Below are 24,512 nucleotides of genomic sequence, written 5' to 3' on the forward strand. Positions count from 1 at the left end.
CATTTTAAAAGCCTAATTATGCACATTCTATGAACAGTAGGTGGCGCTGTGCTGATGTACTTACAAATGCCAGGAGGAGGTTTGTCCCCATCATGGTGCCAAATGAAGATGAATATTATTTGCAACTCGTATATAAACGGATTTTTTGGGCAGATTTACTTTTGAATGAGCGTTTTTTTGCAGCAAATACTTAAGAATTTGACTTTTATTAGAGTAATATTTGACCAGTCGTGTCTGCGCTTCCACTCCAGCAACAATATCAAGTACTTTGACCACCACTTGAGATGAGTGAGTTGTTAATTCAGCCTGTGCACATGGACAGAGGGACAATGTTGTCTACTAACATAAGATGGATACAAGAGCCTATTCCTACTTATTCCTTTTGTCATACTATTCCTGTCTGTTTTAGACGGTGTAAATCTCATCCTGATGCCATACATACATCTTACTTGTGGCATCACCTTAACATTGTCAAACATGCCTCAAGCACTTTAAATTTGCACGCCTGACCTCGCTTATCGCTTGAACTTTGACATACAGCTCCACTCAGGGCACTCTGGGCCATGGCAGGTCGACAATTTGCTGAAATTAGTCTGTGGTATTAATAAATGATGTCTCTACTTTCCCAACGGTTTCACAGCTGTAAGAATTATTACCCAGTCACTTTTTATTTGATCTCATAAAACCATTTTTGTTCATTTTGGCATTTTCCAAAATCTGCATCACTTTGAAAGATCCCCGACTGTACCAGTGGCAGTGAGTTTAATTACTTACTTACTGCCCTGGCCTTGTCTGAATACTCCTACGGATTATCGCGGGCTTTGTTGGCTGCCAAGTTTCTTTCTGTTCTTCATCATTTTCATGGGGTAAATAATGACTTTTGGAGATTAGACTGATACCGGGAGGGTACAGTGTGTTTCAGGTTAGCACACACACCACTGCCGCGCAATGATTAACCTCACTACTGCACCAAAGAGTCACAAGAGTTTTGATTTTCATCATTTCAGATGGAGGGAAGGGTCCTATGTTCAAAATGTATTCACTGTTTGAGTGTTAAAGTATTGCGTCTGCCTGAGGTCTGCAGCCCAGTGTGAAAAGCGGGAAGAGACTAATTTTGCATGAATATATCACTTCACACTCTCTTCTGTACATTAGTCCAACCACAGTTGATATATTGTTTTGAAGTCTGGGCTAACAGTTACAGTTCCAGAAAATGGCAGTTCTTTTTGTTCATAATGCAGGATATGGAGATTATACTCATCCTATTTTTATACAGTCAAATCTACTCAAATTGAAGAATCTAATCAACTATTTCACTGCGATATTGATCATCATCAATGAGTTCAAATCTAGGATTGAAATGTCAGTTTAATACTATGTATAAAATGATGGTCTTCACAGGCTTCATAGCTGGAAAGGCATAATAAATAATTATAGGTTCATCTGTAAACAGTGTTCATTTCGTCTACACATTTTTTTAGTAATTTTTAGTATTTTTTTTGCTGACTAAAATTACTAAAACTAAAGTAAAAGAGACTTAAAACTTCCAATGACAATTTGAAAAAGCCTCATATGGTAAATGGTCTAAACTTATATAGCGCTTTTCCACCTACATTAGGCACTCAAAGCACTTTACAGCAAGGATCCACTCACCCATTCATACTCTCATTCATACACCAGTGTACGCAGACACTGGGAGCAATGTGGGTGAAGTGTCTTGCCCAAGGACACAACGACAATGTGCACTTTCAGGAGGTGGGATTCGAACCCCCGACCTTCCGATCATGAGACGACCCGCTCTACCATCTGTGCCACTGTCGCCCTCATATCATTCACATTTTTGGCCAAAAGAGCAGGTCTGTGTTTAGTTCATGTTTGGATAAGCTCCATGAAGCAGAGGACCTTGATTGAATATGATTAAATACAATATTTTAAATGCAAAGTTGACTAAATTAAATTTAGATTTAGCCTAAAAGTAGACTAAAATTGAAGATTTGATTAAATATTGACTAAACTATTTTCTAAAACATTTTCCTCAAAACACTAAAACTAAATGAAAATGGCTGTAAACAACAATATTGTCACTGGACTCATATCGTATGGCATTGTTGTGAAGTTTTTTTTCTCCATCCGATTGTGCCAAAACAAGACAAAAATTGAAAAAAAACTAGAAATATCATGACAAAACAGATCTTTTGCACATTTTCAACACGTGTGTTTTTCTGTTTTGTTTATAGCTGTTTCAATCAGATGGCAAACCTAACTGATTTTGTTACATACTAAGAGGCTTACTTTTGCATTATAGACAGTGAATCGCCTAAAATTACAATCATTTGGTGATGTATGTGGAAGCCCTACATGTAAATCTGAAATTAATAGTTCTCTATCTGTTTCTGTTTGTTTTGCAGGTGAGGAGAGCAGGCCAAGTTCTCTGTCCCGTACATGTTGGACTGCTGGCTCGAGGCGACTTTATCTGCTTCATTCTGAGAACATGCTCTGGTGGATTTGAGTGGCTAATGTGGATAATTACCGACACAGGCCCAATGGCAGATCTAAATGGAGCTGTGTCTTAATCAGCTGTCTATAGATCTGACAGTTTTTTTTAGTTTTATTACCCCAAAGCTTTTTTCTCAACTTAAAGAAATACTGATGTACTGAGTAACAGAATGGGTTTTCTGTTGTAATCAGGCCACACATAAACATAAGGGACATAGATGTTGTTCGAGTCGACAAAGTTGCATATGTGTGGTTTGTTGCATACTTTCAAAAGTCAAATTAATTTAAAAAAGGCAGCCCAGTGAATGTCACTGGGAGATTCTGAGCATCTCAGTACGTCCCTATGATGTAGTGGTCTCAGTGCCATAGTGAGATCGCTGTTATGGCCAATGCCTCTCCAGAGAAGCACAAGCCCTTGTTGCAGCTTCAGGAAGTGGACTCTAGTAGGGCAGTTAGGCGCGTCCTCTCCCCGATCCTAGCCTCCTCATCTCCAGCCTTGTCCATTGAAGCCGCCCAGCCCGTATGCATCCCCTCTCCCTACACCGAGCTGACCCCGGACTACACGGCGTTGCCTTTCTACAGCCCGGCCATCTTCGGCTACAACGGCACGGGACTGTCCGAGTGCTCCACAGTACACCAAACCCTGAACCCCTCGCTGTTTTGGCCCAGGCATGGTCATGGACACGTGGGGTCACCCTTACCACTGCACCGCTCCCAGCCGCGCCCTGTGCAAAGCCAGCCACCTCCAAGTCCGTGGGTCGAGATTCAGCCGAGGGACGGCATCGTTATGACAAGGTAATGTCTGGCCTATCATTGTAAATAAGTAAGTTCATTTTATTTCTATAGAACCTTTTACAGACAGAGAAGGCACAAAGTGCTTCACAAAATGACTATAGAAATACAAAGTACAATCACAAAACATGATGGTCATAAAACAACCCTTAATCTACTGGAATTAAAACGCTTGCCGAAACAAGTAGGTCTTTAGTTTGCTCTTAAAAACAAAAACAAAAAAAATCGAATCAAGCAAACATAAGGAAGGCGGAAGATCATTCCAGAAAAGAATGAAACGATCTCCTCTGGTCCTTAAATGAGTATGAGGGACCATAAGAAGGTTCTGTTCCAAAGAACACAGCCTCTGAGAGGGGGCATACATACCTCCTGGAGTTTTCAACACAAACGATCTGTACTCGAGATGGAGGAAAGTACAATATCTTACACACCTATTTTGGACCAGATGGACTGGTCCTCCAGGAACACCAGAAATGGTCTGTACAAAAAGAAACATCCAAACAGTAGACGTTATGCTCATAATGGACAATACAACTCAACAAGAAACACATGGACCATGGGAAGAATCATCCAAACTTTGTCCTCAGCACCACTCGTACTCGTGCGTACTAGTCCTGTGGAATCAGGCAAAGTCCAGTACTCTGGAGAGACCTGTGAACAACTCTGCCTGCTACAGGAGGAATGTCCGAACCAAAACAAAGACTGAGTAATGTAATGTATTGTTTACAATGTTTTGAACAAAGATAAAATGCCTCTCAATTTTTAGTATTTTGAACATTAGGGGCTGGGAATGTGAGAGCCAATGCCATTAAAATGCTAAAAAGTGTTAAAGGAATAGGCCACCGTTTTAAATACTGACATATATTCTTACCTTAGCTTAGACAAGTTGATATGTACAGTGAGAACCATATGTTTACATACACTTCATAAAAAGACACATTTGCATTAGGTAAGTAGAATAAAATATATGTGTATATATATATATATATATATATATATATATATATATTTATTTTTTTTTCTTTTTTTTTTTTTTTCTTGAGATGTTGCTCCAATGTTTCCACATAGTGTTCTTTCTTCATGATGTCATCTATTTTGCAAAGTGCACTAGTCCCTCCCACAGCAAAACCTTTCACAGTTGGGATGGTGTTCTCAGGCTTGCAAGATTCCCTCTTTTTCCTCAAAACTGATGATGGACATTATGGCCAATTTTATTTTTTTCCCGTAAGACCACAGGATATGTCTCTTTTTTTTTTTTTATTATCTCGCTCATTCTCCTCGCATTTGTCAAATAGAAATATTTTTTTTAGTTCTAAATGACCTAAACAAAAGTAAAAGTTCATTCTGGTTTCATTTCAGACAGTGAGAAAAAATGCAAATGTGTCTTTTGCATTTAAGTGCATGTAAACATATGGTTCCCACTGTATGTAATCAGAATAGAAAAAGCATCAATATTTGGTAGAATTTGCCTTTTAACTGTCAAAATGACCTGGTTAAAGGTTTAAGGCTCTGTAGTTATCATCATCGAAGGTCATTGTGTTTTGTCAGCAGGATACGATTTTGAATGCTTTTCAGCAATTTAAAGATAGAATATTTGTTTTGAAATGTTAATTGATCTGCATTGTTCCTCTTTTTTTACTCACTTCCGACCCACGCAATATAAAATAAAATGGTGGCATTATTCAGTCACAAAAGCCTGATAGTCATCAGTTAAAAGAGCTCTAACCACAGGTTGACCCATTGGCAAGTTTGTGAACCCAATCACTATCAAACAATGACATGGTTCAACACAGATTTCTTTCAAAAGTAAAACGACTCTTAAGTTCATTTTAGCCGTCTTCTTGAAATTGCATAAAATTCTACAAATCGTGAATGCAATCTATTGTAATGTTATTTCTCTCTCTCTAAATCTAACTGATATCTGTGACTGACACTGATAATATCTTCTTATTATGACACATTATGTGTGTGTCAAGTTTTTAGCCCCTGAGCTCATGTTACAAGCCGTGGAAATTTAGGATTACGTAACTTTTTCAAAGGCCTAATTGTGATGGGCCAACGACTGGGCAGGAGCATCTCTGAAACCGCTGCTCTTAACGGCTGTCACCAGTCTGTGGTTAATAGGTGTCAAAAGGGGTCCAAGGAAAACATGCACAGAAACAAATCTCCAGCGAGGTAATCCTTATCACAATCCTGGCTCAAGACAGGACAGATAGCCTTGAGACACTGGCTGAACGCTAGGTCAAATGTTGAGGACAAATTTCTCTATGGAAACAATAGTCTACAAAAAGTCTACAAAACAAACACAAAGGGACATAGGTGATTTACTTTGGGAGTAAAGTCATTTAGATATCAATGGCTAAAATTACGGCAAAATGAACACTGCAAGCGAGAGATGCATTTTAGGCACATGTTTTAGTCTAAATGTTTATTTTGTTGTTCTGAAAAGCAAAAGGAGGCGTTCCCAGGAGAGTGAGGAGGGCGTGGTTTCGTCTGGTGGGAAGTCAGACCTCCATTACTGTGCAGTGTGCCACGACTACGCTTCAGGCTACCACTATGGAGTCTGGTCCTGTGAGGGCTGCAAGGCTTTCTTCAAGAGGAGCATCCAAGGTTCGACACTAACTAAACTATCACACTACCATTGAAGTTCTGCGTGGGACAGCTCTTAACCCACACTTAGTAGTTTCTCCATTCAGCTCTTTAGAGAGTTTCCATAATGGATGTACCAATAAAATTACCCTTCTCAACATTTTATTCACGGCCACATGGTTATTTAAGAAGTGAAAGATAATGGCCCATGCAGTAATTAAATTGCAACGCTGACAAGACAAAGGGAGAGAGGGATATTGTACATCCAATTACACAATAAGGTAATTTTTTTCACTCGAACTTGGCTGTAAATACTGTTTAAGTGTCGCTAGCCCGCTGTTAGCTTTGCTTGTTAGCATGTTTTTTTTCTTCTTCGGGATTCCATTAGTGTGTATTGGTGACTCCGACCCGGTGGCAGTGAAGTTGCAATTGTGGTTTTCTAGCCAGAGACACCAGGGGGAGATGAATCATCCCAATAACACTTGTATTACCCCCAGAAGGACTACAAAAAGCCTGAGTAATAAATTAATAAATATTAAGGTAAACAAGTTACTTAGTACTGCTTTAATGGTCTTGGAAATGGCCCTACCTCTAAAAAGTCTGGTGACCCCTGTTGTAGGATATTAGCGCTACAAATGTAAACCGACACCTCACCAATTGAATCTCTCTCTTGATTGAAATACACAGTTGTTTTCGAGAGTTCAATCTTTTAAACTCTGTGATATTTTGCCTCAGGACATAATGACTACATCTGTCCAGCGACCAATCAGTGCACTATTGACAAGAACCGGCGCAAAAGCTGCCAGGCCTGTCGTCTGCGCAAATGCTATGAAGTCGGCATGACTAAGTGTGGTATATCATTCCTTTTTTTTCTCTCCTCGTAAAAACTATTCACATTTGTACTCATTAATTAAGAGAAGTAGTTCATGATTCCCTCCTCCTCCACAGGTATGCGTAAAGAGCGTGGCTCCCTCCGACCCCCTCAGTCGTCAAGGCGTATGACCCGCCTCTCTTCTCAGGACAGGGGCACTGGGCCAAGGCTCATGACTGCCCCCGTCGCTGTTCCGCGCCCTGAGACCCGTCCCTCCGAGCTCAGTCCGGAGCAGCTGATCGGTCGAATGCTGGATGCAGAGCCGCCGGAGATCTACCTCATGAAGGACATGAAGAGGCCGCTGAACGAAGCCATCGTCATGATGTCGCTCACAAACCTGGCCGACAAGGAGCTGGTGCACATGATCAGCTGGGCCAAGAAGATCCCAGGTATCCAGCCAAAGCTTAACACTATTCATGTTTCATGAAGGAACATGTTTTTATAGGGGGGGGGGGTTCCTCGGCGGGTTTCCTTTTTTAGATTTAAGTTGCCCCCTAGTGGCTAAAATGAGCATACTGGATTTCCTTAAAAATGTCATAACTCCGCACCGGACTGGGCTAGAGACTTACTTTTTTGTTTTGACATACTCAGGAATTTGTCTCTCTACAAGTCAGAGGCCGGATTAAATCATCTCGCAGCCCGGATTTGGCCCGCGGGCCGCCAGCTTGACATGTCTGCTTTAAATCTTTATTTTCTTATGTTAATTTAAAGGGACTATACAGAGTTTAAAATGATTAAAATGATGTATTTTCCTCCCCCTACATGTTCCAGCCATGTCCTAATGTGTAGAATGAGCTCAGACCTGTTCTCCACAACTGCCTCTAAAATCCTGCACTGTCACTCACAGACGTGTTAATTCGGGTCTGAAGTGTCGTCATGCACGAGCTTAACATAGAAGGTGCAGTTACACGTATGACCTGAGGTGGCAGTAGTGAGTATAAAATGTCTAACTTGCATCTAGCCCCTTTAAATCACTAACAGATTTACGGTGGGAAGAGTAACAATTTGTTCACTGTTCAATTAGAGCACCTGACTTGCTTCAAAATATTACTTCTTTAAATACAGTATACAACAATTGATGACATTCACTGTATGAAAGTCAGTTCTGATAATATCTTTAGTATTGCTCTGTATTCAAAGACTTTCACAAGCAATTATATTTAAGTTAAATCTCATCCATACTCTGGTTCGGGTCTGGCTGGATATTTTTTTGGCCCTGACCTAAACTCTATACTTCAAAAACAGTAAATCTATGTAAAATGTATTTACTGTAAAATATGAAAAGTTATATTTTACTCAATATGACTTCATCTTTCAATCCTTGCTCTGAGTCAGTACTTTTGATGATGGCCTTGAGCTTGAATTCTAAGGGGAGTAATCTTACCACAAGTGTCTATTCAGCTAATTTAGTTTGGCCCGGAAGTTAGATAGAAGACTTTCCCTTTTCATGCAGAAACCTATTAGCTTTGCAGCGGCAAGCGAGTTCAAGTCATTCTTTCGTGAGGAAGCATATTTGCTATGGTTGCCTAAATGGGGCTGTTATTGCTTTAATGGATCATGTTGAATGCTACTAAATGAAGCTCGAGCGAAGAAGGAAACATGCAGAAACGCTGCTATTGCTCCTAAAAATGGACACGTTCATTGTCCATTGTAGTTCATGACGCCAAGTAGAGACGGGAACTTTTACTTGAGTAATGATTTAGGACACTACCTTTTACCTCCCACTCAAGTGAATTTATTTTTCTCTCTTACTTACTTATATTGTGGCTTCCCTTCCCACCTCTGAGGCCAAGCGAATCAAACCGTGTCAACACGCACCTATTGCGTTTTTGAGGCATAATGTTTCCTATTCTTCTGGCTTTTCTGCTCCATAAAAGCTGTCATCAAATAAAGGCTTTGTGGTTCCTGTGAAAAACACATCAAAGTGAATAGTTTGAAGAAAAGAATAGCGTGAAAAGGTGATCGTATGAGAGGGGGCCACAGCAGGCCGTGATTGGCAGTTCAGCTTCATTTTAATGTCGTTTTGTGACCATTCAGGATTTGTGGAGCTGAACCTCGTCGACCAGGTACACCTGCTGGAGGGCTGCTGGCTGGAGGTGCTCATGATCGGACTCATGTGGCGGTCAGTGGACCATCCAGGGAAACTCATCTTCTCCCCAGACCTCAGCCTCAGCAGGTCAGAAATCTGCATTTACTGGATTCACGCTCATGCTTAGCTTTGACGACTTTCGAAGACACTATATCTGGGTTTTTCTTTGTTTTTTGAAGGTGAGACATGGCAGGTGGTCAATGTTTGTAATGAAATCAGATCAACATGGATAAATAAACATGCACATGCTCAATCGTTTCTAAAGTCTAGGGCCATTTTTTCTCCAAATGAGCTTTACTTTCTTTATACTCTCCCTACGTGATTTATTGAGCTTTGAGCCACAAAAAAAAAATAACGATTTGATTTTGTCACTGAAAATATTGGTAATTTTGGTCATCTAAAGGTATATATATATGAAAACATAAAATGACAACCTGTAATATATTTTTTTTCTTTTTATATCATTAATCTACAGCAAAAGCTTCAAATTGATCAAACATTTTTCCCTATTCACCCGCAGTGTCTTGCCTTAAAGGTGCATTATGCAACTTTTATGTGGAAAAAAAAGTTGATATCTGTGCGTATTTTAACTTGTAGTGACCCAGCGGCTGGATGAGTGGTCAGCGTGATGCCTTTACTTTCGATCACGGAGGTCTCTAGGATGCTCCAGGATCAATTGTTTGGACGGTTTTCACTGTTGACGGACCCTCTCACCAGAAAACCCACAAAACAATTGATCCTAGAGCGTTGTAGAGAAAGTAAAGGCACCATGCTGACCACTAGGGTTGGGCGATGTCCCCTTAATTGGCCGTTGACGATGTTTACACTGAACCATCGTGATGGACGATGATATCGTCCATTTCTCATTATAAGCATTTTTTTTAAAGACATTTACATAGCCTATATATAAGCTGCATATTACTATGTATGCTAGGAAAATGTGAGATTGCAGGATAAATGGATCTAAACTAAACCTGATCTGAACAGAGTCATGGAACACGAAATTTGCAACAGAAATGTGTTAAAACTCGTGCGTAAAGTCTGAGAGGTGAACGATCTTATTCAGAGCGTGAACTCCTCCTCAATACCAAGGCTCTTATCACACTAATACAAATGTAAATCAGAGCTTATTATTTGCATTTGCTCAATTTTTACGTAATGTTTAAGAAACAGTGGGTGAACGGGACAATATTTAGACGTTTGCATCGTAGCTACATTTTTGAAGCCGCTCCACGCGCCGCCCGGTCCGTCTGCTCGTAACTTCGTAACACCTGCACCGCCTCTTTCTCTCCTCTCTCTCTCCTCTCTCGGTCCTTCGTGAGAATAATCTAAACCCATGCACGCTCAGCTAGCACCGATGTGAGAGCCATCTCGTCATTTTAAAACGGTTTAAGTTTCCGTACGTAGCAAAGCAAAGCAAAACCACGCAGTGTCAAACTCTGCGCTGCAGAGAGAGAGAGAGGGTGGCTCTCCATCGTGATGTTGCTCATCCATCACGATGGACGATGATATCGTCCATCGGCACAACCCTACTGACCACCATACTGCCGCTGGGTCACTACAAGGTCAAATACACACAAATATCAACTTTAAGTAGTGATTTTTTTTTTTTTTTTATCAATAGTGAACTTCTCCCTGCTTATAAATTCATCCCTGGGAAGAATTTGGATGTGACAAATGTGTTAGGAATAAGTTTGGATCACAACTAACAACAATATCACTTTATGTAAAAAAAAAGTTGGTGCTTTTTCATTGCAATCTAACTTAACCTTAATTAACACTTGTATGTGACCCCACAGAGAGGAGAGCAGCTGTGTGCAGGGCTTCGTGGAGATCTTCGACATGCTGCTGGCTGCCACGTCCCGAGTGAGGGAGCTGAACCTTCAGCGGGAGGAGTACGTCTGCCTCAAAACCATGATCCTCCTCAACTCCAGTGAGTGCAATACAGTAACTAAGTATGAGCACCTTTTTCCTTACGAATCAAACTGGAAACAATAGGGGTACTGTCAAAGCCCAATGTGACACGTTTCTCTTCGCTGGAATACTTTTATGGGAAGTATGAGATGAATATCAGTATATTTGTCCATGTCTAATCCTTTTTTTTAATGGATTTTCCTTTGCCCCTGGCTCTGTAAAGCACATTGAATTACTTTGTGTACAAACTGTGCTCAACAAATAAACACGCCTTGCCCAAAGAGTGCACATTTACCATCCAATTTCCTTGCCCAACCCAATTCGTGTAATCTACTGTATGTGTGTGTGATATTAAACCAGTGCGCCTGGTCAGTTTCTCGGTGTGATCTCTCTGTTTGAGTGTCGACAAAGGAACAGAGCCAAATAAGTTCCCAGGGACGGCCTAATGGGAACAGCGTGTATTGGCCTCATCTCTCCTCTCTGCTACGACTGTGCTGGATGCTCCATGTAGTATGTGTGAGCTGTGAGAAGAACAGACTGAAGCTCTCTCAGCGCGGCCTGTGCTAACCCGATGTTCCTCTTCAGGTCTCCGCACTAAAGATTCGTATTTTGGAATAAATAATGATTGATCTTTTTTTTTTATTATTACTTGAGCCATGTAACATCATCGCGCTGCAGCTCACTGGAGGCACAGCACTGTCTGCGGCTTTCTGCACTATGTAGTTTCTAATGTTTAAATACATGTTATTTATGTGGCCTAGACAAAGGCCGTTCCTAATGGGCTGCACAGAACCGATGTAAAAGCACTATCACTAGATAGAAAAGCAATGATAATTGGCGGTGCAAAGAAGCTAAGAAAAGAAGTGATGTGTTTGCGCCTTTTTGTTCCTGTTAAAAGTGGTGCGTGCTGCAAAGTTCTGGACGAGCTGTAAGCAATGAAGTGCATTTTGGTGTGTTTGGGTGGGGGGGGGGGTAGGATGTTTGAATTAAAAGTCATTTTTTTGGTCAAAGATGCCTACATCCATATGGATAGAGACACATTTGCCAACTCAAAAGCTCTGTTTATGCCATACTTCAACAAAGTAGTCTTTTGGTGTTTTTTTTTTTTTTTTTTCAGTAGCTCCTGACATTTCGGCTGCTAAAAGACATTTACATTTTCCGACTTGCTTTTTCTGGACCGAACCGGAATGATCTCGTCACTAGCGTCAGACGCTTGTTTGTGTTGAGTGCGTACAGTAGAACCCACTAAACCTTTTAACAACATACCAACATTTGCCAGCTGCGGTCTCCAGCTAATGGGTCCTGACGGTGGGTTTCTGTGGACGTCAAAATTGTTTTGTAAAAAGCCAAATGTTCTGGTCGTATTTGTTTTTCCACCCAACTGGACATCTGCTTGATTTGCTAATGATGCTGTACTCGCCGACCAAAGCCGGGCTTGTTTTGAACTGTGGTACAAGTCAGCTTAGTAAATGTGATGTTGAAGTTGGAGTGATGTCTTTTGAACACGTTTTCATGCTGCATTACAATTATTTTGCCCCGCTGAACATACAGTGCTTAGAGTAGTGTTTTTTTTTCTGCATGTTTGGGTCATCCTCTATGATGTTTTCCTCTCCATGTTCGATGAAACACCAAGTTTTGGGCGGCAAAGGTTTAGCGCTTCCAAACTTAAAACATCAGACTTAGATTTATGGATTCACAAAGGAAATAATCCTGTAATTATCCTGTAATTTAAGTTTCCCCTGTGCATGTGTTCAGACATGTGCCTGAGCTCGTCGGAGGGCAGTGAGGAGGTGCAGGCCCGTTCGAAGCTCCTGTGTCTCCTGGACACAGTCACAGACGCTCTGGTGTGGGCCATCGGTAAAACAGGCCTCGGCTTCAGGCAGCAGTACACGCGCCTCGCCCACCTGCTCATGCTGCTCTCACACATACGACACGTCAGGTAAGGAAGGGTTTCACAAGCCTTTTGTCTAACTCCTCACTCATACTAACGCAAGAAGTCATTATTTAAGAAGAGAATAAAAATCTGCTTCCTTCGCCCTGACCTCTCAGTTAAAGTAATAGGCCTTCGTTTTTCCATACTGTGATATGTTCTTACCTGAGCTTAGACGAGTTTATACGTACCTGTCTGGTCTTTGTGCGTGCCCGTGGAAGGGCGTGGTAACTTCCAACTTCACCCCCGTTTGGGGCACATTCACTGAGAGATGAAATTTTACTTCTAAATGTAGTTTTATCACATTACTTAAGTATTTTTGTTTATTTAGTTGTGCATTTATTGGAAGCATATAGAATTTTTCACTGTGGAATTGTATATAAAATTGTAACCGTTCATTTTTCATGTGTGATTTGTTGGATTTGGTCTGTGAAAGAACTGTTACTGTAGAACAGTAACTATGATATATTGAAGGGGAAAAAGCGATAATACTTTCAAATTTATTTTGACAAATTTGAGCAGTTTAGTAAATTAATAAGTTGCTATGTCTAGTATAATTGTTTGGGCTGTCGAAGTTAAAGCGTTAATTTATGATGAATGCATTAATCATGAATGAATCGCATCATATGTTTCGACCAAACACACTCCTGTATCTGAGCCAATTCCAACCGCATCTCCAATATTACTCCTACCCCCACATCATATTTGCCATTATAACTGAAAAAGGTTATTGTAGCACCCTCCAGGACTCACAGAACCTCAGGCCTCTATTTTTTATACATTTTATACAATTGTTGGTCACTTTACTGCCAACGCTGAAACACAAATTCTCGGTTCTAGGTCTTTGTGAAACATGGCTGACAAACAACATAAAAGACTTGGGCATCTATTACCTTCCTGGTTATAATTCTGTTCATGCTGTGAGACAATGTTGAATAACATGGTCCATTATGTAATAACAAAGCCTTAAATAGCTATTAGTTAATGCAGCACTTTAACACAGTTTGTAGGCTATTTGTGCATATGATTGTTCTATCCTCTTGTTAAGTGATGATGTCATCGCTCCACTTCCGGGTCCAATGGAACTTTAGCCCTATTCACTATAATGGGATTTAGCTGATTTGAACCTGCTGTAGAGCCAACGACAAGAATCTTTTTAGACATCTGATCACAAAGAAATATAACATTTACTCTGGATTTCCATTAACAGTGCTTTTATAACATTAATTATCAAACTATTTTTCCCATTCAAAATTAAATATAAAAATACATTCAATTCGACTGGAGAAATAGTTGCATTATTATACACCAAATTATAATGATACATTTTATCATTGACAATACTGACAGGACTTGTTGCAGCAGCAAGAAAATTTGGGCAGTATTTGAGGTATTGGCTGGGCCACATAAAACTCAAAGACATGGTGGGATGGCGGGAATAGGAAGGAGCGGGTTCTGATCTCTGTGTGTCTGAGGAAAACTTCAAGGTCTCCAACACACACAAAGACGCCGCCTCCTTCAGTCTGAGCAGGTGAACTTATACCATAGGGCCCCCACATTAGAAGAACACACATATTTAAAAAATATTTGGTTTAATGTGCCCTCTTCTGGAGGAGTTTCCCTGATATTCAGAGAGTACCTCTGGGAGACAGCCACGAGACTGAAATAAATCCTGGATGGAACCGAAGAGCGTCTATCTAAACACTTTAGAATCTGCTTTGTGGAAACTTTTATCTGAGATTAGAGGCTCCACAATTTTGATCGGTGACATCTATCGCTCAGATGCCAGGCAGAGAAAAACAAACCTTAAGGTTTGGTTAGTAGTCAAAGCATCGATTGCGATTCGACATCAATTAACCTTGCAGCCCTATCTGCAAGGTTGGTGGACAGCCTTTAAGGCTGTTCATTCGCCCGTCGCTCCAGAATTTAAGATGATGAGGTGAGGTGTGACGTGTCCTGGTAATCAAGACCAGATTGAAGGGTAAAAGAACAAGGTTCTCAAACAGTGGGGCAGGGCACAGAAGGTGGACATGTTGTTTGGGCCCATAAAGACATATCAACTGGCCTAACAAATGGGCAACACATAGTGTCCATTGTGTGGTCCACCAACACCAGTCTGAGGGTAGCAAAGGAATAGCCTGGTCGTGATTCTCAAACAGTGGGGCAGGATCCAAGTTGCATTCATTATGTTCCACTTCTCCCTTGCTCTAGTTATTGTGTGCTACTGTTTTTGACAGTAAATGGGTTCGCTCTTTGTCGATTAGCCTTGGGTGTGTGTAGTATGGCTGCTCCGTGAAATGTTTTTAAAGCTCCAAAAAGACTAGCACAGAAATACTGAAGTTTGTTGGCGATAAGTTATGTAGGCGGAAAGTACCTGCCTCAGAGCACACAGGGGTGGCCTTGGCCCGAGGTAAGATTGAACTTTGGCGCAACACAACACAAGAGACCGTTGTGTCCGAAAATCGATGATGTTGTATATGGCGGGAGTATGGGGTTAAAAATGTAAGTGCAATTCGGCGCTCCCTCCAGCAGATGGCACCCTTGGCGGCCGCCTGGATCGCCTATGCCTAGGGCCGGCCCTGAGAGCACAGACGCTGTCTAGGTTAGCACATAGCCACATACCAGTACCAAACATACTGGCATAGTGAACGTACAGAAAGAACAATTTTTTTTTTATTTTTTTTTTATAAAAGGAAGGTTTATTACAAAATGCGGCTTTATTACAAAATGAAGGGACAATTTTATTACAATGCAGAGTTAATACATAATGCGGCTTAACAAACACTCTAACTGAACAAAACTAAATTAAGATTTATTGAAGTATTCTGCATGGATTCAAGCCAATATTCTTATCTTAACTTATCTCTGAATGTTAAAAAATTTAGTTTCATGGTTTTTGCAGGGTATAAGAAATATAACTGATAGAATTACAATTTGCATTAAAAATGAGGAAATTCCTCAAGTTTCATCAGTCCGCTTGTTGGATGTTCAGCTTGATGACAAACTCCTTTGGCGTGAGCAAATTGATGTGGTCTGCAATAAAATTACAAAATCAATTGATATATTAAGAAAAATTAGAAGTTACATTCCCAACTCTGTAATGTTAATATTATATTATACTCTTAGTATACCCATACCTTCCCTACTGTAATATTGTCTGGGCAAGTACTTTTCCAAGTTACTTTCAAAACATTCTACTCTTTTGTTCGTGTCAGTGTTAATTTTGTCGACTAAAATATTTAGTCTTAATTTTAGTCAAAGTGTTTGTTTGTTTGTTTGTTTGTTTGTTTGTTTGTTTGTTTGTTTGTATACTTTATTGTCCCCATAGGGAAATTTGTCCTCTGCATTCAACCCATCCTTCGATGCCGCTGGGGCAACCCGTAAGGAGCAGTGGTCGACGGCAGTGCCGCGCCCGGGGACCCATCTCCATGATGTGGAGCCAGGCTGATGGTCAGAATCACCTGGCTGGAGGATTCACCTATCAGCTCTGAGATTTGTTCATGTGGAAGAAGCTCCATGAAGCAGAGGACCTTGAATATTAAATATGATAAATATGATAATAATAAATATTATAAATGCAAAGTCAACTAAATTTGTCTTAGATTTAGTGGACTAAATTTACTTGCAATTTTAGTCGACTAAAGCTAGACTAAAATTGAAGATATTTTTTTGACTAAATCTCGACTAAAATTGAATTACATTTTCGTCAAAAGACTAAAACTAAATTAAAATATGTCAAAATTAACACTGATTCGCAAAATTTTCAGATTAGTGCAGTTGTTAAAGATTTATGATATTAATTATCAAATTTGTACATTTGCCCAGATGATAAGACAAGGAAAATCTCCTCCCTACTTCAGCAATTATTATGTTAAGAAACGTCAAGTTCATTGTTTTAAGACAGACACTACATGTTCCACCGTGCAAAAAGAAAAAAAGTGCAATTTTTTTTCCGATATTGTGGAGCAAAACTATGGCATGAGTATGGAGAGTTTATGAGAACATCAAAAAGAGCCTAAAATATCTATTGCTCACTAAATCTAAAAAATCCAGTTCACAGTGTTTTTGTTTTAAGTTTGTGTGAAATGATTAATTGATGATGTTGCAACAGGAGTTTCATTTGTTTTGTATTTGACCAGAAGGAAATGTTCATGGTCATGTCCTCTCTCAACGTGAGATCTGTAATTTGTCTAGGGGTGTGAGTATAAGTTTATTTTTTTATGTAATCAAAATTTCGGTGTCAATTATGTGCAAATAAATAAATAACAAAATAACAAAGAAGTGCATGCTGGGAGTTGTCAGGTGACTTGCCCTCCTGCCCCTCGTCTCAGTGCGAGCAGTTTGGAAATAGCTTCTGGTTTCCACTGAAAGGATTTACTCTCTACACCTCTCACATGTCTTGCGAAGTGCTGTTAGAGTAATAATAGCCTAACCTGTAAAACCGCTGCTCCGAGCGCATACAATTAATGTACGTGCAGCGGCGGACCAACGCTCCACTCATTTAGCACCATGGGAAGAGCGCAGGACTCATAACCACGAGTTTGTAAGATCACTCCTGACCCCGACCCACTGGGAAGAACATAAATCAGTGTCTATGGTATCTTGACCCAAAAGTCCGGGACAGGGCTGGACCCGGTGCATTTAGGAGCCTTGAGCAGCGCTGCTCCAGGCCCCTTCTCGGTCCGGCTCCACGAGCCCTCTCTTCCCAATAACACATACCGGCGGTCCGCTCTTCCAGCTTCTCAGTGTCCGCACCGGTGAGGTCTACGACCAGGCCGCTCCTGAACCCCTGTCACGCCAGCTACAGGAGCCCATCTTCCTGTTAACACTAACCGGCCTTCGGGCGCATGGAATGGGTACATGGGGTTCAAGAGTCTTCTCCTCCGCGGACACCGGATTCACCAGCCTCCTTCCCGTAATGGAAAGAATCCACAAGAAGTTTATTTTTGCCGGAGCCCTGCGGATCAAGCTGACGGAAAAAACATGAGCCAAACAGGAAGTCAGGTCTCGTGCACCTCTACACGAGCGTAACCCACTAATCCACTTCACTGGAGAGAATCGTTGTACTGGCAAATACGGCTTTTGTTTACAAAACTTACCTATACAAGGAGCTACTTATCACGTGAACTCGCAACAAGCACATGAATCAGGACCGAACCCGGACTGTAGTTAATGTTAGTCGGGGGTAACTCAGTTCCTGCTGGCTCACACTAGCTCAACTCCTGCTGGCTCATGCTACCTCAGCTCCTGCTAGCTCGTGTTATCCGCTCCTGCTAACTTGGTTGTTCCTGCTATCTCAGCTTTTGAAGCCTACGGATCAAGTTCTTCCATAAACCAACCAGATTTCGACACGACACATCAATGGCAATGATCAGTGCTCAGGAGTCATCGCATCACCAAAGCTCCCTTTCACCGCCCCCCTCAAAGCACAACCAGGAGTCACCACCCTCCCCAGACAGCCCTACTTTCTAGATCAGCGTGCATAGGATTTGTTGCGCCGCCAGCGTCTTACCTAGTACATCCTGGTTTCCCTCTTCCCTCCAGCCTCTCTTGCCCAGGCCGGAGCAGCAGCGCGCTCAGGAGTTGACGCAAGGGTGTCCCTTCTCGCACTACCTGCCTCCATCTTCCTAATCCTTGCCCTCTCCCTACTGCCCCTCTCTCCGCTACCCGGAGCCAACGCCTGCGGACCACTGTTCCACAGCCAGGAGCCTGCGCCCACTGACCACCGTTCCGCCACCTGGACCCCGTGGACCACTGATCTGCTGCCTGTGCCTGCGGACTACCGATTAGCCGTCTGGTGCCGGCTCCCAGATCACTTGGCCTTCCTAGATGTTCACCCTTAAATGTATCTGCTCGTCTTATGTCGTGTTCGAGATTTTCCCCATTGTCTTATCCACACTTCTTTGGGGGTTGAGTGGTCAGGCAGATGTATCCTCATTCATTCCGACAACTCTGCAGCCGTCGACATTATCAACATAGGATGTTCTCGCTGCCCCGTTATCTCGCAGTTCCTGCCAGGCTCACCTTCATCTCCATGATTAATCTGTTAAAGTTCAGATTCACCCTACGCTGGTTCCTCCATTTTCAGCCACGTTTTACCCTTAGATCCATCCCTCTCTAATCTGACTGTTGTCTCCTTAGGGCCAATCCCTAACTCTAGCTCCTGCCTCGATGTCTTCGTACCTCACTGGATGGAACAGCTTCGAGTTATTCCTTCACCTTCGTCGCATTCCTCCTGATGCTGATTGACCTGCACTATCTAACTCTCACAACTCTATGCTGCTCAAGGATGATGAAGATTGAGCCTTGCACTCTACCAAAGTGATCTCTGCTCATCTACTTGTCGCTGCATAAGTACTCTATGCTCCAGTTCCCTTACTCCCACAGTCTACCTTTCTTCGGAGCGCATGTTCCTTTGGGCTTTTCGGGTTCTTGCGATGTTCCGGATATGTGCCGTGATTCAGCATCTATGACTCATCCAATCGTCCTACCATTGACACTTTCGACTCGCTAATTGAGCGAGTGGAGGAGTTAAACAGATCTGATTGGGCCTTCTTTCCCTATCTCACCATTCCGCCTTGATTCTTCCATCATCCTCACAAACCTCCGCTTAAGTACATTTCGCTACTTTTGCATCTATCTCATCTTTGCACGACTCTCAGTTCCTTACCAAAGCTGGGAAGATGGCATCAAGACTCTGGTTCAGTAAGCATTTCCGCAAGATTCTACACCCGTCTGGTATCTTACGCACTGATCCGTCCACTCTTTTGGTTTCGGGGCGGTTTCAGCTACTGCCAGTGTAGGCCTTTCCAACCATTTAATCCAGACTTTTGGTCATCAGTCCTCCAGGGCTTAGCTCTCTCATATCCACCATGACAACACGATTTACGTCAATCACATTCATCCTGTGTTCTTAATTCCTTCATTTTTGGGGTCCCAATGAACTGGGTTCATCCGAGACGGCGCCCCTACCCACAGTCCCGCCCAGTTTCACTCCACACTATAACGTTGTGAATAAAATATTTCACTTTGTTGTAGTGTGGTCGTTGCTAGTGAAATGGAGTCAATATTTATTGACTAGGTTCGGGAGCAGGACCATGCCTCAACCTATCACACTTTGCACACCAACCACTCTTGCTTTCACCCAACCACGCCTCTAATTACTCAAGAGCCATATATAGAAAGCCAAGCCTCATCATTCAAGATCAAACCATGCCAAACCATGTGAATGGTTTGAAATTATGTTTCTCTCATCCTTAATTTTGGAGCGGGGGGAGGGGGAAAAGGGGTCAGAGGGAGGTTAGGGAGTTCAGCTTCCCGATGGCCCTGTGTACGAAACTGTTCCTCAGTCGACTGGAACTGACCCGTAGATTCCGCAGTCTCCTCCCTGAGAGAGACTGTGTGATGGGTGCGAAGGGTCCCTGGCGATTTTGATGGCTTTGCAGGTGAGACGGGTGGAGTACATGTCCTTAATAGAGGGGAGAGGGGCGCCTCAGATCTTCTCCGCTGCTCTCACGATGCGCTGGAGGCTCCTTCGGCAGGAGGCAGTGCTGGCGCCGTGCCACACAGTGATGGAGCTGGTCAGGATGCTCTCTATAGTCCCTCTGTAAAAGTTGCACATAACGGAGGAGGGGACTCTGGCTCTTCTCAACTTGCGGAGAAAGTAGAGACACTGATTACTTTTCTTGACCAGTGATGTAGTGTGCATGGTCCAGGTGAGCTTCTCTGTAATGTGCACACCCAGGAACTTAGTGCTGGTCACCCTCTCCACAGCAGCACCAGTGATTGTTAGAGGAGCATGCTGGACCCGCGCTCTTCAAAAGTCCACAACAATCTCTTTTGTCTTCTCCACATTTAGAGAGAGATTGTTCTGTGTGCACCACATGGCCAGACTGCTCACCTCACTCCTGTAGTTTGACTCGTCTCTGTTGCTGCGGCTGTCGGATTATAGTGTTGAATGCTGAGCCTGAGTCTAAATACAGCATTCTAACATAGGAGTCCTTTGTTTCAAGGTGAGTGAGGGCTGTATGAAGCGCAGTGGAGATGGCATCTTCAGTTGAGCGATTGGACCGATAAGCAAACTGGTATGGGTCCAGGGTGGGACGGAGAACTGACTTGATGTGGTCCATGACGAGCCCCTTGAAGCACTTCATAAGACTTGGAGTGAGTGCTACTGGGCGGTAGTCGTTAAAGCAGGAGGGTGGTGACTTCTTTGGCACCGGAATGATGGTCGTTGCTTTGAGGCATGTTGGGACCACAGCCTGCTGCAGAGATGTGTTAAAAATGTCTGTGAAAACGTCAGTGAGTTCATCAGCACAACCTTTCAGCACACGACCTGGTATGTTGTCTGGACCCAGTGCTTTGCGTGTGTTGATCCTGCTCAGAGATTTTCTCACACTCTGGAGATAGCTTCAGCACCTGGTCTTCTGGAGGGGGTGTTGACTTTTGTGCCGGGGTTCTATTGAGTGCCTCGAAGCGAGCGAAGAATTCATTCAACGCGTTCAACAGAGCAGTGTCACTGTCACAGGTTTGTGGGGGAGCCCTGTAGTCTGTGATGGTCTTTATGCCCTCCTACAGACTCCGAGTGTCTCTGCTGTCTCTGAAGTAAGCCGTTATCTTTTTGGAGTACAGCTTCTTGGCTTTTTTGATGCCGCGGGACAGGTTGGCCCTGGCTGTCCGCAGTTCCTCCTTGTCACCAGATTTGAAGGCAGCATCCCGGACCCTCAAGAGCCTGAGGACTTCACTTGTAATCCAAGGTTTCTGGTTGGACCTGATAATGATGGTCTTAGAGTCTGTAACATCCACAGTGCACTTGGTGATGTAGGCAGTGACAGACTCTGTATACTCCTAGAGATCAGTGATTTTGTTGTGAGTAACCAGTGGCCTGTATGCTGGCAGTAACAGTTATGTGGTCCGAGGCACCGAGATGGGGGAGGGGGAGAGCCTTGTATGCTCTTTTTTGGTGGTGTAAACCAGATCCAGGATGTTGTTTCCCCTTGTTGGAAAGTCAATGTGTTGATAGACTTTGGGGAAAACGCTCTTTGGGTTTGCATGGTTGAAATCCCCAGCTAAGATGAGAACGGCATCTGGGTGGCCTTTTTTGCTGGTCACTGACGCTCTGGAACAGTTCATTCAGTGCCTCTTTCCTGTTTTTGATGTTGGAGGTGGGCGGGATGTACACAGCCACAAGCAGTACAACAGTAACTTCCCTGGGCAGGTAGAAAGGCCGACACTCATAAACTCCACGAGGGGTGAGCAGTGTTTGCAGACCACGGCGACATCATGGCACCAGGCGTCATTGGTGTAGACACAGAGTGCACCTCCACGCTTCTTACCTAACTCGGAGATCACTCTGTCCGCTCTCTGAAAGCCCCTCAAGCTGAATTCCACTGTCCGGTATATTATCGTTGAGCCAAGTCTCAGTGAATATAAAAACACAACTGTCTTTCACCATCTTCATCATCTCAGTTTGTCTGAAACTGTCGACCCCACTGTCGACCCCCCTCCCGTCATGTCTGTTCTATTTCAGCAATGATTCTTCTGCTTAGAGGGTGGGTCCCAAAGAGCTTGGTTCATCTGAGACAGCGCTACCACCCATAGTCTTGCCCAGTTTCACTCCACACTATAACCTTGTGAATAAAATCTTATTTGCACTTTGGTGTGGCGTGGTCCTTGCTTGTGAAGTAACAAAAGCGACAGAGAGCTTCTTCAAAGAGGCTTGTCTAATTATGTCTGTTATATTGTCAAATTTGTGTGATAATCAAGCAACAGTACTAATACTGATTAAAGTACTGTATTGCCAGTCATGTAATTACAATATTGCAATATTCAATGTATCACATACTTTGTATGATGTTAAACTGGCATTCTTATTATTGGTGATTTCTTACAAATATAACATCACATAAAACATGTCCCAGGTGTGGCAGATTTATACTTTTGAAAAGACCTCTAAACTCTGCCAAATAATCTCTCTGCAGCAACAAAGGCATGGACCATCTCCACAGCATGAAGATGAAGAACATGGTCCCACTGTATGACCTATTATTGGAAATGCTAGACGCCCACATCATGCACAGTTCGCGGATGCCCCACCACTCCGCACAGCAGCAGGACCCTCGGGCCCCCACGGAGACTCAGGACAGGCCACGCAGTCCCCCATGTGGTCCATCTAACACTTGGACTCCCAGTGATGACCGACGTCCTTCAGAAACTGCCAAAGCTCCTCAGTAATTTCAGAAAAAAATCAGTCAAATAAAATAGGGAGAAATGATCAGTGCCTGGAATGGCTTAGTTGTGAAGCTGTGCAGATGTTTTCATGCCGTTTCTACAGACAAACCAAACCTGTGTAGTTGCCTTAGCACCACAAGGCCTATGTAGAACAAACTAGTACATTATATACAGTACAGTACGTTTGATATTGTTACATCCCTCTCATTTTTCACTTCGGAGTAAACATGAAACCATGGCAGCTCAAAGGCACCTTAAGCTTAACTGTAAAATGCTTTGTAAAGCTAGTTTCTACTGTGGTTTTCTACTTAAGCCTGGATCATATACTGGCAATGGTTTTGAGCTAATGTCGCTCAATTAGAATAGTCATTTGGTACTAAATCTGTCTAGACTTCACCTTATGACAATTACGAACAAAAAAAAATGAAGAAGCCAATGAGTGCAGAGCGCACTCACCGGTAAATACCAGCTAAAAGTATTATATCTGACAGCGCATTTTCTAACTCCATATTATGCACATCATTTTCACCTGTCGAGGATTCTCATTATCACCATCTGCTAATAGCCAGGGTCTCTACTGACAGCCACTTTTTTGACTTAATGATCTTTTGTGTATGATCATATTTGGTGGGTTTGTTCTCATGACAAAGTTGCACTCATGATTTGCTTTACAAAAATATTTTTGTAAGAAGCTCTTTGCTATTTTGCAGCAGTTTTTGACAATCAGGATAACTGTAAAATGCTCGCTTGCTATTGAACTTTGCAGAAAAACACATGTCATCTATTGAATCCCATGATCATTCAATAGCCATCTCAAAGCTCTTTCAGGCCTGCAGGATGGTGCAAAAGTGAATGGAAAAGTGCCCTGCTTGGCTCTCATCTATTGGTGCGTCGAGACTCATCTTGAACCCACAATGACAGGCCACGACCCAAGCAAAAATATAGAATTAGAAATGTGGTACTTTTTCAAGAGTTCTATTGTCTTAGACATTGATTCATAATCAGATCTGTTCAGTATTAGATGACCGCTCTGTGAAATACTCATCTTTTCCATAGCCATTTACTTTTGCACCGTAAAGCATCCTATGTACTAATCCAGCTATTTGTAACAAGCCGTGAACTGTAAATATTGTGACTGTTTTTTAACGTGTGCCATTTGAATTCAATGAAAGAAATGCCTTACATCACATCATCACAGTGCCTAACGTTTAAACCTGGATATAAAAAGTTATGAATGTATCAACCATGCATCTTTGTCTTTTCTTGTTTAAAGCAGTAAAATGACCACTGCTTCAATAATACTATAGTTTTATAGTAGCAAATAGTTATTTAAGTTTGATCAATGCCATATGAAGGCGTCTGGCTGGTCAGTAGCTCAGTGGGAAGGAAAGCCTTGTTGAATATTCTGAATGGTTATTTTACCCTCCATTATTATCACCATCAGGTGCTGGTTGGAGGTGGCCTTAGCCCAAGGAGCAGAGCAGGAAATTTAAAAATTTAATGATTTCAAGCAGTGAGACATAGTTCAATGCCCCACTCCTCTACATAAGCACACTGACAAACACTGTCATAATTTAGTTTTGACAAACTTTATGAATATG

The 24,512-nt window shown here is 42.4% G+C and overlaps 1 protein-coding gene across 1 annotated transcript; it reads left to right on the forward strand.

Moving 5' to 3' along the window:
* The first annotated feature begins 2,584 nt into the window (after positions 1 to 2,584).
* On the forward strand, positions 2,585 to 23,477 carry esr2a (estrogen receptor 2a). The gene is made up of 8 exons (XM_079571753.1): positions 2,585 to 3,291; positions 5,744 to 5,898; positions 6,613 to 6,729; positions 6,826 to 7,137; positions 8,786 to 8,924; positions 10,637 to 10,770; positions 12,507 to 12,690; positions 22,662 to 23,477. The coding sequence occupies exons 1-8, from the start codon at positions 2,879 to 2,881 to the stop codon at positions 22,912 to 22,914; spliced, it is 1,707 nt and encodes a 568-aa protein (XP_079427879.1). The 5' UTR covers positions 2,585 to 2,878; the 3' UTR covers positions 22,915 to 23,477.
* Positions 23,478 to 24,512: the final 1,035 nt, after the last annotated feature.

Source organism: Gobius niger, assembly GCF_951799975.1.
Source record: "Gobius niger genome assembly, chromosome: 15".
Lineage (NCBI taxonomy): Eukaryota > Metazoa > Chordata > Actinopteri > Gobiiformes > Gobiidae > Gobius > Gobius niger.